This window comes from Sander lucioperca, chromosome 3, assembly GCF_008315115.2.
Source record: "Sander lucioperca isolate FBNREF2018 chromosome 3, SLUC_FBN_1.2, whole genome shotgun sequence".
NCBI lineage: Eukaryota > Metazoa > Chordata > Actinopteri > Perciformes > Percidae > Sander > Sander lucioperca.
The window spans coordinates 6,681,636-6,699,261 of NC_050175.1; the positions used below are offsets into that span (position 1 = coordinate 6,681,636).

At 38.0% G+C, this 17,626-nt stretch overlaps 1 protein-coding gene across 1 annotated transcript; it reads right to left on the minus strand.

Moving 5' to 3' along the window:
• Positions 1 to 1,793: 1,793 nt before the first annotated feature.
• On the minus strand, positions 1,794 to 9,444 carry LOC116067256 (low choriolytic enzyme-like). The gene is made up of 10 exons (XM_035999202.1): positions 9,401 to 9,444; positions 9,204 to 9,288; positions 8,405 to 8,435; positions 8,219 to 8,269; positions 7,263 to 7,394; positions 6,086 to 6,203; positions 5,186 to 5,364; positions 3,508 to 3,589; positions 2,459 to 2,583; positions 1,794 to 2,281 (listed from the first exon to the last, which is right to left on the minus strand). Coding segments are annotated over exons 2-10 (774 nt in total). The 5' UTR covers positions 9,258 to 9,288; positions 9,401 to 9,444; the 3' UTR covers positions 1,794 to 2,279.
• Between the last annotated feature and the right edge of the window lie 8,182 nt (positions 9,445 to 17,626).

A 17,626-nucleotide genomic window follows, 5' to 3' on the forward strand; every position in this document is an offset into this window, starting at 1 on the left:
GTTTGTGAGTGTTAAATGCCGACCATCCTACATTCCACGCACATTTACAGCTGTGTTTATACTCTGTGTTTACAGCCCACCAAGCGCTAATGCTAGTAGCTATGTGTTAGCTGAACTTTATTGAGCATATGTGTGTGCACTAAATGTAGCCTGTTTTGTATATCGTTTTTATATAAGGTCGTTTTTATATATTTGAAACGTGTAACACCACTTGAGCCACGGTGAAACGTTTCGTGTATATGGTTGAAATGACAATAAAACACACTTGTTGAGTTGATCGTCTCACTGTCTGTCTGTAAAGGGTAGGCGTGGCTTGGGAGTAGACGCTAAAGCAGCAAAGCAAGTGCATTCTGGGATTTGGTGTCTTTCATCCACATGAGCCAAAAACACATTTTCTGGCTTTTCTCAGGCCTAGAAGCCACCAATTTCTAAAACAATTTCACATTTCTACTACATAAGTGACCCAATTTAAAGATGTATTCATCTTTCCAATGGTGAAATATCCCTTTAATCTTTGAAAACATTAAAACTAACCCTAATCATATGACAGGGATTCATAAATTATTCTTCAGATGCTGCCACATGTTGAGCATCAAGATATTATGAACTAATGAGAAAAGCTCATGCACCAAATCGTAAAGGTTCAAAACTTAGTTAAGAGAAAGGTCTGACAGTGGTTATTCCTGAAAACAATTGGAAAGAAAAAAATATCTTACAGGCATAAATATTTCCAGGAAAGCACAATCACAACTCATTCTTTTTAAAATTCTGAAAAGCAACTCCAAAGAAATTATCACAGCTTAAGTTGATAAATAACGACACCTGCTGGAGATGTGGACAAGCAACAGGTACTTTGGTGCATATGCTATATAACTTTGACAAAACTAAAGGTATGTGGGATAAAACTGTCAGAACGTCAGGGGAAAAAAGATATCTTTGCAAGGCATGGGTAGCATTCTTTGGAGACTAAAAGGCTGATCTAATTATGTTATTTTTACAATGGGCATTGTGATGGATGTAATAAGAAACACTTTTGTTCGTTTTTTGGCTTTAAGGGCATCTCTGTTTTGTTTTGGGCCTTTTTGTGTTTTTAAGCCTTAAAGGTATGATATATAATGTTTTCCTAAAATAAACAATGTATAGACTAATTCAAAAGTAATCCCTCTCAATCATCACTCATGTCCCACTAGAAGTGTGTGGTGGTGTCTGTATCTGCAGAGACCCTACCCTCTGCCTCTCTTTTCTCTTAATTTTCCTGTGTGCGGGACGTTTCTGGGCGGTAACAAAGAGCTTTGGGTGTGTAACCCCCAGCCAACAGCAGCATGCAGGGTGTGCAGTCCGTTCTTCTCATATCGACACACAAATCTAACTCACACCAACACACAGAAAGAGACAGGCACCTTCCTGCGGAGGTGTGGTTGTGTTTATTTTTGCTTCAGAACCCAATCGCTGCGAAACAAGATGAGAAGAACCTTCTATTCCACTGAATGCTGCTTTGTTTGCCACTCCCTCTCTTCATTCACTCTCTATCTCACTTCAACACCACTGCATGATCTCTCTCTCTCTCTCTCTCTCTCTCTCTCTCTCTCTCTCTCTCTCTCTCTGGCCAATGAGCCGGGGGAGAGGGGCCAACTTTGAACGTGTACACAACAACAAACAGTAAAGCCATATTCACTATGGATTTTACCTTTAAAAACTGTTCAAATTGTGATAAAAGATGGATACCATGTGATAATATGCACCTGCTAAATGTGATGGCAATTCTTGTTTAAAGAAACACTTTTAGGCAACACTTTCAACTCTTTCTGTAAGTTTATTCAATAATCTGCAGATGGACTCACAGCAACCTACGTACATCAAGTGCATGTATGATCAAATGAGTGAGGATAGGTGTTAAGAGCCTGTTATTCAACTTCAGGGTTAAGCATTATTATATCACAGAGACACGCTGTCCCTGTTCTCTGAACAGTAGACAACAGCGATGCTTTGTACGTTACACACATTCAGCGTCATACCTATAGGTCACTGGGAGTCCAGGGGTTACATGAATAATAAGAATACATCATCGCCTCTTGGCTCCCATTTAAAAAAAAAAACATAACCAAATATTAAAGTTTCTATTTTAAAATCAATGAAGAAGTGAGTAAATGATTTAAATCAAACCACAAATGGTTAAAAAGAAAAAAAGGTAAGTAATCCCCCACCAGGAAAAATGCTTGTATCCCCAACATTTTCTTCCATCAGTCTTTCTGACAAGCTGATACAACTTCCGGAAGGTTTTCTGAAAAAGAAAATGAGATTCTGATTAATACAGTATATATATATATATATATCAGATATATGAAAATGTCACCCACTTATTTTTCCTTGCTGTGTTGTTACATGGTAACCTGATCAGTAGTGGGATGTATTCACTGTGTTTTACACTTTTAGAGAATACAGTAAAGTTTCTACTTACAACATCCGTAAAGCTTATTAACGCGGGCGATGTCATTGATGCTCATTTGTGTGACGTCTCCAAACTCAAGGTTAGGATCGCTCTTAGCGATGATGGTTGGCAAGCCGTTTTTAGAGAAGGAGAATCTTGACGAGCACAGAATACAACATGTTTAGTATATAGACACACACAGAGTCACACACTGGCTGGCTGGCTGGTTGTACTGTTAACTTATGCCGACCTTACACCAAAGAACTTTCCAAGCGATCCCACTGTCGCAAACTAATTTCGAATATCAGAATGGAATCATGGGAGTCTTGCTAGAGTTGGGGAGCTCCCGTCGTCTCAATAGTTTGGTGTAAGGTGGTCATAAAACTCAATTTGAGTCAGACTTCCTGTCTTGACGTTCCGACAAAATCAAACCTGTTTGATATTATCGTAAGTTTTAAGTCTTAGTAGTAAAGTTAAATAACGTGAACATTGTCAACAACCAATGGCTGTGTTCCCTCCAACAACAAACAGGAAGCAGCAAATTGCTACAGCCAGTGTTGTTTATGGTTGCTATGTCGCTGCGCTAAGGTAAACGCTAAAGAGGGAAAGTTGCTGATTTGCTGAACCTTCTGAAGCAAGTCATCCAATGGGAGTTTTACCAAGAGGGTAAGCGAGCATCCGGAAAGCGTACCTCCTATAGGGAGATTCTAAGGCTAACAAGCCATCACCTTCCGCTAGCATTTCATTGACTCTGTCACTTTGACAGCAAATAACTTTACATGTGAAGTGTTTAAAGACTCTATTTGTCCATTGTTTTGTCCAACAACAGCATGTTTAAAAAAACTAGGAACGACACCAGTTAAAAGTGAAATATTAAGCATCTCAACAATACAAGGGCCAATGGAGTCAAAAGCTTGTACAAATAGCATAGTAGGGACAACACTCATAGGACAAGATGAGGGTACTTGGGTAACTTGTAACAGTGTTTTAACACTGTAGTATTACTTCTTTTAGGCTACTTATGTAAAAGATCTGAGTACTTCTTACACCACAGGGGCAATACATTCGAAAACACTCACTTGCTGTACTGCATGACAGAGTTGAAGTCGTAGGGAGTACCCAAGTTGTTAGTTGCCACCTTCTCGAAGTTTCCTTCAAATCCTGCACGGAAGGAGTGAACAGACCAAAATATTGAAGCATTTGCCCCTGCTAGCTAGAGAGCAGTCTGTAGATCTCTCTGCTGAGTTGGTTTATTTAAACCACATTGGTCACGTGGGATCATGCATGCAACAACTGATGTTTTGTTGCCGTTGTCTGACTGCAGAAACATTTTCCAGGGACCAATTAGCATTTGTTAGCATGTTTGTCTTGCATTGCCAGACCTATCTCCACAGCACTGTGTTAAGGCGCTGACACACCAAGCCGATAATTGGCCGTTGAACAGTCTGGCGAGGTCAGTGACTCGAGTCTGTTCGGTGTGTTCCGTGCCGTTGTCCATCCGAGGGGCTGTCGGCCTTCATTTTGGCCGATTTGACATGTATAATCAGCGGGGAGGGCACTTCCGGCAGTCGGACTCAAATGACCCATCTGATTGGTAGAGTGCAAACCTGGACATGGGAAGCGGAATGAGCATGACCAGAGTCTCTCAAAATCTGACGAAAATCTTTTAAACTGACCTTTGTTGATCTGAAATGAAGACAGATTCAGCAACTGCATGGCCTATTTCTTGCTTAAAATGTTTTCAGAAACACGTTTCGGTGAACTATTTTAGTACAATATGAGATCGTATTCTGAACAAGCTGCCATGACAGTCTGGCTTTGAATTTCCGGAGAAAACAAACCCACGTGACGCGTTCGTCCAATCAGCTGCCGCTTTTCATTTTTGGGCGACAATACAGATTAGCGCCGCCTGCTGTTATGGAGACGTATCACGTCTTGTCGCTTTGGTGTGTTCCGAGCACTTTTTTGACCAACTCAGGGAGACTGATCAGTCCAACTGCCTTTTCTGCCGAGGATCGGCCGTCTGGTCGGTGTGTCTGCAGCTTAAGGAGTAAGGTCCGGCTCCACCCAGATACACACTGGGGTAGGAGGAAAAAACACTCTGGGTTGTTTGCATTTCTTTAAACCAATCTCAAGCGGCGGAAGGCGCTGAGCTCTGGTCTCTGGTCTGGTATTCTTTGTAAATCTTTACCATCATTCCCCGAAAGAACTAAGCAGGCCTGCCTTATAACATGATCCAAATTGTCTTCAAAACTTGCCATTTTAAGTTGATAGCTATCTAGCTCCAAATGTGTTGTTTCCCAAACGAGCAGAGTTTGAGAACGGAAAGGTGAGGGACATCAAAGGCAATTATCCTAAAAAAAACATACTTCCCTTGATCCAGACTATATGCATGTTCACTAACTAATACTTAAAGTAAATCATTGTTCATTTCTTATACAGCACTGTAACTTTTATTCTCGTATTTTATATATTTTTAATTGTTCTTAACTGCTCTTTAATGATTTGCCCTGTTGCTGAAATGTGCTGTACAATAAAGCTGCCTTGCCTTGCCTTAAACTGACATGATGAACATATTAGACATTATATCTGCTAATTATCAGCTAATTAGAATTGCCATCACAAGAATGTTAGCATGTAGCTCAAAGCAAATACTTTGAGCTACATGCTCACAGAGCTGCTAGCACGGCTGTAGACACAGTCTTGTTACTTTCCTTATGTGTGACTCATTGATCAAGAGGGTATAAGGGAGCTGACCTGACTGAATGTTCGCGCTGTTGATGGAGACATAAGAGTCTCTGTCGGAGCGGACATGCTCGTGATGGAAGCCCAGAGCGTGGAGAACCTCGTGCTGCACCGTGTCTGTGTACAGACAACCATTTTTCAACAGGGAGACCTGCTGTGCGCGTCCTTGCCGGCCCACGTAGGACCAACACCTGATACACACACACACACACACACACACACACACACACACACACACACACACACACACACACACACACACACACGTAGATGTATTCTTTGTCTCTTGTGTTTTTTGGGGAATCTTGAAGTGAACTATTGAAATGGATCCAAAAGGCATACTACATTGCAAAAATCATCTTAGTGTTTTCTAATTTAGTTCAACAGAAACACATTTCCCTTTTAAACTTCTCATTTGGATTAATTGAAAGAACTGTATAGGGGCCAAAAAAGGTAAAATTATCATTTTTTTCACACAAAAAAATTTAAGATTGGAGCTTAGTCCAAAAACTAATATTTTTCTCGGAGGCATTTTACTGCAGAATACTTGATACTTTTAATTTAGCTGATAACACTTTTACTTAGGTAGGATGAGGGTTGAATGCAGGAACTTTACCTGTAATGGAGAATTGTTACGTTGTTGTACTGGTACTTAGACTTAAATAAAGGTTCAGAGTACTTTTTTAAACACTGACAGAATGCAAGATGATGACCAAACAAACAGGCAATCAGAAAATGGGAGCCGAAGTAGAAAGTTTTGAATGCAATCACAGATTAATGGGATTTCATTGTGACATTGTCTGGGGAGGACTTTGCGTGTGTGACTTTGTCAGTTGTGTCTTTTCAGTGTTCAGTGTTAGCTGTGTGTGTGTGTGTGTGTGTGTGTGTGTGTGTGTGTGTGTGTGCGCCTACCCAGTTCCAGAGAAGAAGCTGAGGTAATCCTGTTGCGTAGTACGCCAGACGAAGCGAATGCAGGTGGATTGATGGAAGGTCAACAGGCTATTAATGATGATGGTGCGCTCTGTGCTGGCTGCAGAGACAAAGAACAGGCTACTAAGAAACAGTTCATACCCTTCCTTAAGCATAGAAACTTTATTGATTCGAAGTCTCACCTCTTATCTCAGTTGGCAAACACAGAACCTGGTATGTGTGGGTAATAAATAAAGTCTGTGCGAAGTAATAAATCATTCATCGTCTTTACTAGTATCGTCTTTAGACAGTTTTAGTTTTACCACTTATAAAATGGCTTTAACGATATTGCAGATTAAATTTAAAAAAAACTTTCAAACTAACCAAATTAAGTAATTTGAGGGTAAACATAATTACATAAAGGGCACAAAGGGTACCAACCAATCAATCGAAAAATGAGACCTGACTTCTTGAATCATGTGGCACTGTTTAACACATCTGCATATTACAGTCATGGTGAAGAAGTGCTAAAAGAGATTTTATGATGATGTAGTTTGTGGTGCTTTTGAAATGTATTGCTTCACACTGACAAGTGTTTCTATGATTTACTCTCTCCTCATTGATATAAATGGGTTGGACATTGGGCACAAGTATCGCCTCGGAATCGACCGCATTTTTACTCAATCTTGTCTCGGCCTCAGATAAAGAGGACTCAGGATTTTATTTCAAGACCGGTCAAGACCACAACTGCCTTTTGGCTATTTTATCAAGGCATTACTCATGATACGGCAGTAAAATAGGTGAATGAAGAAGAATCCTAATTTGTTTTTTGTGGGTGTTTTTATGGGTGCATAGATCTTTCAGATCAATTTGAGGAGTGCCTATGGTTAGCATTTTCCACGTTATCGTGTCATGCAGTGTGGGACTCACACTGCTCTGGGCCACATTCAGCCTGGACAAAACGTAGCAACACATATTTTTAAACTGAAACGGGGGTGTGTTGTGTGCGCAGGCACTCTGCATTTTTCTTACCACAGGTTTACAGACACGTCTCTGCTGATTGGGTATCACCAAACTTGCTACATTACTTTTTATATGAGATTTTACACACTGTAGCTCATAATCTTATTTCACTGCAATGGCACTTTTGTAGCTCTTAAACAAAGTCACTGCAGCTTACTGTATTCAGGGCCGATGGTGATGGGCACGTAGACGTAACTTCCAGTTTTGGGCCACATGCAGCCTTTGGTCACGCAGGGGTCGGCATTCTTCTGTAAATTTGGTACAATGTCGCCGTGGATCAGGGGGGTTTCTGCAGAACAACAAATAAACAGACATTTACGTTTGACATGTATGACAGAAATGGACCAATGAGCCAAGGCTTTTTCAGTTTTGATTAATCCGTCCCTTTATGTCTTCTTTAAAATGTAAGAAAAAAAGTGAGAAAACAAACTTTTGTTGGACCAACAGTTGAAAACCTAAAGATATTCGATTTACGCTGATATTGTATATAAGAAGAAAAACAGCAATCGTCACATTTAACAATCTAAGACCAGCAAACGTTTGGAATTAATATTGGATATATGACTTAAAGTTTTAGTGCGTAACTTTTTGATATTAATGAACGTCCGTTACATTCAAGCCATTGCCAAATGAGTTGCTACAAAGCTAATTAAGACTATCAGCTCCACACAACTTTCTCTGTATTTCTCAGTATGACTATGTTTAGAAGATTGTGTCGTACAGTGACTTTCCTGCGCAGAAACTCAAGTGAAAATAATGACCACTTCTGAAGAGTCCATCATGTTTTTTTAAATTCTCCATGTCCTCCTTGGCTACTAGCAACTGCGCGGAGGAGGGGTGGGGGTGGTGCACGTTCAGGTAAGGCTTGTATCATGTGGACGTGCCAACAGTGTTGTTGTCATTACTTAGAATTCCTCTTGGGGGGCGACAGAAACTACGCACAATAGCTTTAATTAATTAGTTCATTGATTATCATTATTATCAACTGTTGACAACTTATTTTATGTTGATCGACATCGACCAACTCTTTAGATTCATTTTTCAGCTCTACACTAAGTCTTATGTGTTGCCATCATGTGTTTAGATTTAGATCATATAAAATTTCTGTCTTACTTATGCCAGCATTAGCTCTCTCGATGATTTTAGAGACGTCCATCGACTCTTCTGGAAGCAAACAGAAGATGACACCAGAAACAATAAGCAGTGGTTTAACTCGTCAATTATTTACATGTCAGATGTGAATCAAGAGGAAGAGAAAAGATACAATTCAAGGCAATTTTGGAGGAATTCTATAATTAATCAACTCACTTGTTGGAGCTCCTGTTGTTCCCTGCAACACAAAGGCACAGCATTGCACATTATTAAAAAAGGTTTTCTACCGTTTAATGATAATTCAGTTTCTGTCAAGTGAAAACCATCCTCATGAAAATGTGCTTTACAATTTTAATTCATTTAAATTAGAGGATAAAATGCTCTTTTATGGATTGCAACAATTCTCCTTCATTTTAAAAGGCTCATAAAATCCTTTAAAAAAACAACTAACAGGGTTGACAAACTCAACTTCACTAAGGGCCACACTTGGAAATAAGAATCACATCAGGGGCCAGTAGAGTTTATTGACAAGCTTTTATTTAATCAAAGTCAAACATATTTGACTGTATTATTGCATTATTGTCTCATATGGCTTTCTCACTTACAGTTATGTCAACATAGAGCCCTAAAAAAAGTTCCTTAGCCATCATAGAGTTTTGCAAATCAAGCAAAACAATGATTACATTTTTTACAGCAACTTGTTTCACAGCCTAAATATGAAAACTCTATGCTTCTCTGGGAATGCTTGAGTCTCAAAGTCGGCAAATCTGCCAAATTCTGCTTTGAGTGTCGCATAATTACAGTTCGAAAGGAGTTTTCCGTCTTTTTGGTTTCTGCACACAACTAGGCGGGCCAAAATCTATTGTGAACCTAAATTGATATGCGGGCCGGATCAAAACTTGCAAGGGGCTGGATTTGACATGTGAACTAAATTACTTTAAAATTGCACCAAACTCATAACTTCTAAGATTCTTTTTAAGCCCACTGTTTTAGGAGTCAGACTTACCGGGAGAACGTTCGTCAGCGACAGGAAGAGGACCAGAGAGATCACTGGAGTCATGATGGTGGTCCTCTCCAGTTAAACTGCAAATCTGAAAATAAAGTCAAAATCTGAACAGAGTTTGGTGGTTAAGGAATACATTTCAATACAAGAGCTGAATATGATAAAGTAAGAAGATTAGGAAGGAGATCTGTGGAGATTACCTGTGTTAGCTGGACTCTGATGCTGGATGCAGCAGGTGTTCAGCTTCTGACTCTTTATAGGCAACTATCACTGGGTGTGCCCGAGGATTCTCAAATATCTGTTATGCTCTGCTGTCAGTCAAATATTTAGCTTTTGTTAAGCTGCTGAAGAAGAATAGTTAAACTCACAGGGAGTGTTTTGATTATTTCCACATATGCGTAAAAAGAATGCATTATGCACAAAAAATTGCCCCTGTGGTTGTTTTTTTTTATTTTTATATTATAACTTTGGATTATTATTATTATTACTGATGTGCTAATGTATAACCAGTATTCAACCCTCCCGTTGTCCTCGGGTCAAATTTGACCCGTTTTCAAAGTTTCTGTATCAGAAATGTGGGTTTCTTTCAACCAAATTGCCCCAAGGTAACATGGATGATTTCATACAATGCTCTTCGCAAGTAAAATGACGTATCAGTACTTTCATTCAATTCTGGGTTTTTTATAAAATTTGAAAGAAAAAGAAAAGACGGTTTAAATGGTTTCGAAACAGTATGCTGACAACATTTTGACCAAACTCTTGCTCTGATCTTAACTTTTAGTCAAAAATAATTCACAATTTCAGCTTTTTAACTCAACAATTAGGTATACTGTCATATAAATGAGGTTTATTGACTACGAATTCAAAAAATAAGTGCAAAACTAGTGGTAATAAGTTGGTGTAAATGGTGGTAGTAGTGGGGCAAAAAGTGTCGAAAATGTTGAAAAAAGCATTCAAGAAAGCAAAAACAGTGTTCATTTTCAGGGTTAACACGAGGGTTAAATATGGAAGCTGGTCCAGGCAAAGCTACATTTAAACTACTTAATTGCTGTTGGGTTGTATAATTAACAAGAGAACATCATATCTGATAAGCTCATCATATGTTTTGTAAGTGAAAGTAACTAAAGCTGCCAGATGGGTGTATTTGGCATAAATATCTTTTTTACATCTTAAATAAACAACACAAGTTTATTTAGTTGCATTCTGCCTCTGAAGATATCAGATATATAACCATGAATAAAAAAGGAAAATAAGAATTCAGGCAAGAAAAACTAAATCAACCAGACCCAGGACAATGGGAGAGTGCAGACCTCCAAGACGGAAAGATCTGTCTCGCATTGTTCAAGTAAGTGAAAAATAATGTGGGTATGTGTGCCCTGTGATTAAGGTCTGCTCCAAAATGTAATGGGTTCTTCCTTGGCCCATGCTACACTCTTCCATGGAAATCGGACCAGTGGTTTGTCTGTGATCCTGCTGACAGACAGACAAACCAAATATAAACCTCCTTGGATTAGACAATAATCAACCCTTAGGCCTTTTGGGAGGGATGTGTAGAAGAAGAAAAAAAACACAATAACAAGAATCATTTAAAAAAACGTTCATGACATTAAGCAGCCATGGAATGCATTCAGAAACAATTAGTGTTTGAGTTTAGCGTCTTGTTCCTGTAAAGATTAACAAACTTGCTGTTCTCAGGGATGAATCAATTTTGACCCAAAGTAAAAGATCTGATTCTGATGACTTTTCTCACCAGGTTCGAGCAAAATACCTTCATCAGTCAACACTTGGTGAATAGACTGTAGTCTGTAGACACAAGTATGCAGGTGAATAGTTGAGCAATTGCTTATTGTTCACTTTGAGAAAGACAGTGGCTGGAGTGAAACACGTCTTACGTCATTCAGCTTTCCTTTACAGGTCATGAAACAACAATCTATTTACCAAGTGTTGAGTGATGAAGGTAGTAGTGATAAGAGTACTGAAGTAGATCTGTACTTTGGGTAAAAATAGCTTCCTCCTGAGAAGAGAGAGAAACAGAGTTTAGTGTCTTTTTTGTTGACACATTCAGTTTTTTTTTGACACATTCTTCCCAACAGGCTTAAGGGTTCATTGTTGATCTTGTTTTTCTTGCCTTTGCTCTTATTTTCTTACAGTACAAATGGTTTGATATATTTATATATCTTAAATAGGATAATAAACATGTATTGATCCCCAGAGGTGCGGTTCAGGTGTTCCAGTAGCACAGAGGGAAACTTTCAGTTACGCTGGCGTGCAGCTGAACTTACACTTTAAATTGATATTAAAGCTTGACTGCCGTGATGTAACTCTAAAGAACAAAGTCTTCTCACATGTATGATAGGTGCTTTGTTTTTCCCAATTGAGCATAATTATACATTACATCAGAATAGAATAGATCAGATGAGCATTATGTTATGGATCTCTTAGTTTGTGATATGTCTGGTATGTAGGGATGTATTCTTATAGACAACTATATTTGGTATAAAAATTATAAAAAAAAAAAAAAAAAAAAAAAAAAAGGAAAACCAGGATCCAGGATCATCTACGGTTGATAAGCATCTCAACCGTAATAGGAAATAGATTGCAGATAAGTGGAGAATATATATTAGTGTGTTCATTTTGTGACATGTTTCATTTTGTTTCCTAAACACAGAAATGCAAAAGTCTGACTAACTGGCAAAATTATATATTATATAGTATTTCTAGTCTATAACCACGACATTCCATTTGCGGGATTGCTCTGGTGCCGCTGGAAATTCCGCCGGATGTCCTTGTTTTCGGCCGGATGAGAGACTATAATATTTCTAACCAGAAAGATTATCATAATCGATGAAATGCTTTACCTGTTTATTATAAACCACACAGGTTTTCTGTGCCACATCAACCTGAAAAATAACCAGAACCGACGTTGTTGGAGTTGTAATCAAACATCTACTTCCCCTTGTGCTATCACTGCGATTTTTTTGATTAATTCTTCTTTTTGTTAATTACAGTTTTGACCAATTAGTAGCTACACAAGTAATCAAGAGTGCTAATTTCTTAGCAAACATGGCAGACATGACGTGACATGATTTTCAGCCAACTCTCAGCCAGAGAGCGAGCGGATTTTTCAATATGTTGAACTATTCCTTTAAAGTTTAACTTGATTACTTGAAACTCTTTAAAGCTAATTTTCAGTTTGGAGTCCTGGAGACCCCCAACTTAAAGATCAAACGTGATTTTGAACTGATTTGAACAGAAGTACACCTCCTTTATCTGAGATAGGTTATTTTTCAATTACTGTTATTGGAGTTTTACAACCGTTTAGGGAAATAGGTTAATGTTAGAGGTGTTGAAATGAATCAAATAATCGATGTATCACATCGCAGACATGGATGATGCTGCATCGATAATCGACCAGACCATAATCGATTATTTCTGTTTACAATTTAATGTAGGCCTAACAACCTTTCTGTTTACATATTCTGTTATGTTTTGCACATTCAGGAAGTGCCATGTGCTCAGTGCTGTAGTTTTATGTATCCAATTTATTTAGTATTAGAGCACTGCAGAATGTTTTGTTTTTGAAGCTTGAAAAGCTATGAATTAAATATCCTATATGGCTTTAATGGAAAAATGTATTTGACGCATCGTGATGCATCGTGATGCATCGAGATATCGTATTGAATCGAATCACTGACATGATAATCTTAATCGAATTGAATCGGGAGATCAGTGAAGATACACACCTCTAGTTAATGTACAGCAGATTTATCTGTGAAGCACTTTTGGGCAAACAAGATATATAGAGTATACAGTATACATTTGTTCATGTGTAGCCCATATTACACATAAAACGTGTTATAAAAACAATATAAAACAATATTTCCTATCTTTTGCAATGTTCTATGCTTTATGGTGTGTATGTGTGGTCTTTATCGAAGGCATAAGAAACGAGATTTTCTACTTTTCTGCATTTTGTGTTTTGTCAGAAGGAAAAATAACAAACAGGAAAATAAAAATGATTTTTAAACATGCTGTTGCACATGTTGTTGTTGGGTCTGAGGGAATCCAAACCATGAGGAAGGAAAGTCTATGTCAACTAAACACAATCTTTAAAGGTCAACATCACTCCACTCAAACAACCAACAACCCCTCCAGACTTGTTTAGCAGGAACACATTCTTGTGTCTCTTATGTAAGATGTCACATCAAATAATGTATGGATGGGGAAATACTGTAGTTGGAAGGTGGTCCATGCAGGCCAGCAACCATAAAATAACAATCTATCAGATGGATCTTAATCCGTGCAAGTTTTTCAGTCATTTTAAATTGTTCAATTCTTTCAGGAGATTTTTACTGGAAATTAGAAATATACCTTCTTATAAACTCTGTATGATCTTCAGTTCTTTATTTAACTTCTGTATATGCTCATTCCTACAAAGTCTTTATCTGAGCCATAACTGCACTATAATTTTACAGCATACCTACCATTTACATTTGCACTACTTGCACTATGTCCACCTCACACATGTATATATGTACAGTAAAAGTCCTCTCATTAATTGATGTATTTCTGTCTGTCTGTCTGTCTGTCATCAAAGTCTTAAGAAAGTCTTAAGAACAAGAAGGGGAACAATCTAGTTATTGTATCGACACAATGAGGCATACCACGCTAAATGACTGAGAGGGGAAAACAGACGTCATGGAAGGATCCCTTCAACAGCCAATCAAAAGCTGTGACAACAAAGTGAAACATGTCAAATGCATGGTTGAAGTTCAGTTAACAGGTCATTATTTAGACTGAAACTGTACACATTTGTGTTTTTCACTTTTCATAAACCCGTCTGTACACGTTGCCCCCCCCCCCCCTTCCTTTTCTCTAAAGCTTAAATGTCCTGACGCAACGTGACATTTGTCTTTTGTTGAATTGAGGCCCACAGGCACACTTTCCACCTGGTTCCAGTTACTTTGTAGAAAGACCAGGAAGAAGATTGATTTCTGGGTGAGACGGGTCAGTATTTATAAACTCTCCAACTCAGAAAAACAGCAGCACTGGTCATTTGTTCAAATGTGGAAAATGTGGAAATTCTTGTAGCCAGCGACGTCTTGCAGTGCCGTGAATAACAACTGTAATCTCTAAATGTACTTAGTTACTTCCCTTTCCTGTCTCTAACATGTGTTAAACCTCTGTTTCAGGAAAAGACATCCAATGGAACTGGGACTACAGCCAGTTTGAATACTGTGCATTTACATTACATTACATGTCATTTAGCTGACGCTCTTATCCAAAGCGACGTCCAATTAAGTGCTCTTAACCTTGAAGGTACAAACTCCGGGCAGCAAGAAGTAAGTGCACGTACATTAGCTTTAAATAAGCCAAGCTACGAAGAGCCATATGAAAGCACAACTGTAATTTTTCGTTGTTGTTGTTTTCTTCTTCATCCAAGGTGCAGTTGGAAGAGATGTGTTTTTGGTCTGCGGCGGAAGATATGTAGGCTTTCGGCTAGCCTGATGTCAGTTGGGATTTTGTTGAGTGCTTAGTTGTCCCTCGCCGTGAGGGGCCAGCAAGCAGGTTGACTGATGCAGAGCGGAGTGGGCGGGCTGGGGTGTGGGGTTTGACCGTGTCCAGGATGTAAGCTGGGCCTGATCCGTTCGTGGCCCTGTATGCAAGTACTAGTATGTATGCAAGTATTTAGTTTTGGTAAATTCCAATGGAGGTTATTAAATCACTAAAAATCTCAATTTGCATTTGGGTCCTTCCCCTGTTGCCTTGCGCACACAGCTGTCCCAGTTATTCTATTCATTAAAATTAGTTCCCAATAGAAATGGCTATATACCATGCAGTTTATCTTTTGATAACTAACATGTAGCATAGCCAGAGGGTCATAAAAGGATAGGAAAGCAGACTTCTTGAATTCCAACAAGAAACTACAAACAAACCCAGGATAGTAAATGAAATGTTACACAAAAGCAATGGCAAAATTATAGCAAACTGAAAATTAATAAAATATGAAAATAACTAAAGCAATGTGAAAAAAATGCACAAGAGACAAGTGTTGAGTGCAGGGAATCTCACCCACTTTGTCACAGCTTCACACACATCAATGACTCAATTACACTTGACTCAATTACAAGTGCTAGTGCTTCAATTACCACATTAATAGACAATTAAAGTCAATCAATTCCTTAGCTTTTACCCCCTCATACTATACTGTAGTAAAACTAAGCATCCCCTGCTCTCTACTGGCCTTAACGGTGTATAGCACTTGACAATAGTTGTAGAGAAAATCTACCTAAAAAAGAAATTATATTGGACTACAACAGTGATTTTGGACACATATTATTATTATTATTATTATTATTATTATTATTATTATTATTATTTAAATGGTCGTGCATGTGACATTAAAATCACGTTATAGCAAAGAAATACATGTAACCTAAAGGCCAGATGTTACTGATTCCTTGTTTTTGTTTAGTTAGTATATTGCATTTAATATAACTATACAAACTACATTAAAAACAACTTTAAGTGATCGCAGAACAGTATATATAATGTATTCTATAAGTCAGTGTCACATGTGCACAGTATAGGTGTAACTCTATCCTCTTAGTTGAGTGCACAACTTGTGTGATGATAGCTGGAACCTTATGAATGTAATTCTCAAATAATCTTTAAAGCCGGCCGAGTCTAACTTTTGTATATAGCCAATAGATTTTTTTTAAGAAGCAGGCATCTAATGATTTGATCCATTGTTAATAAAGAATATTTAAAAGACTTAAAGCTTTTAGTTTCTGTCTCCCTCATGAGGAATTCAAAGTAATGACAACAAAACTGTCGGCGTGTCCACATGATACAAGCCTTCCGTGATCACACACCACCCCTACGTAGTAACTTGTAGCCAAGGAGGACACAGAGGGTTAAAAAAACATGGACTCTTCAGAAGAGGTAATTATCTTTGCTCGAGTTTCTGCGTGCGAAAGTCGCAGGATGACACCATTTTCTAAACACAGCCATACTGAGACATACAGAGAGAGTTGTGTGGAGCTGATAGTCTTAATTAGCTTTCTATCAACTCATTTGGCAACGGCTTGAATGTAACAGACGTTCATTAATATCAAAAAGTTACGCACTAAAGCTTTAAGTGATATTTGCTCTCTTTCATTTGAAACAACCCTTGGATACTGTCAGATAGCTGTTGATTATTTACTCTATACATACATTGTGCAGTTTTAAAGTCAACAAGATATTTAAATTTTAATGCTTTTAGTTTGATGAAGAGTGGGTTAGTTGGTGCTCTTTAAGTGGTTTTATTTACATTTCTTATGGCTCTCTTTTGAAGGATGAAATAGGTTCAGTGTTTGGTTTGTTTCCCCACATCCAAACAGTAAGTATGTATTTAAATCCCTTTGAGATGACACACTGTGATTTAAGGCTCTACATAAACATGAACTTGAAACAGCCGCAGCCGTGAGCTTTTGGCTACAGTTGGCAGAAGGCTAATATTAGCAACATTTTTATCTTCATCTCTGAAACGCTTTACCGATATTGACACGTGTTTTATTGTCTTTATTGTCAGACTCTTTTTAGACTATCTTTAAGAAGTCTGTCTTCCTTGTTCTGGGCTGCTTTGCAATGAAGGCAATTGTTGCCAATGCTGGAATAGCAACTTTTCTGCAGGATTTTCATCCATTGAATCAGCCTTTCACCATCTGACAGGACATGCACACACATCTGCATTTGTACAACAGCCAATAGGAATGCCCTCTCTCTAAAATGACTTGTGATTGGCAAAGTCACAGGCTAGATTTTCTAAAGCCTGAAACTGAGCCAAGAGGAGGTACAGAGTCTAGTTTTCTTCCAGACCACTTGAATTACAAATTGCTATAAGATTATTATGGGATTTTTGCCCAATGATGCCCAAAAAACTCCCAGCTTTAATCAATCAATCACTTTATTTACAATGGACAATATATTGTGGAGCAGTGAGACAAAAAAGATAAAAACACAAGAACACTCCATAAAGATACAGAATAGAAAAGAAACATGAGTTAAACATATTTTAAAACTATAACTTTTCCTCACAGAGTTAAGTTAAGAGAATATGATTGTATTTGTATAACTAATCAATCAATATCAAGAGAAATAATCAAGGTTTGTATATTTAATCACTCAGTCAGCAGTTTTAGATGTTTCTGTGCAGATTTGTAGATAAATATTGAACTTAAACTGAACAAAAAACAAAAAGTAAGTATGCTAATAGCTAAAATGTTAATGGTTAAATGTATTTATGTAAAAATAGTTTACATTTTAAGTTTTCAATGACAAAAAAAACACAACATCCTGCACTGATTCTGTTTTTCGTGTATCTCTCTTTTTCGTGTTTATATCTTTGCTTAAGAGAGGTATTTGTGTTGAGAGGAGCTTTG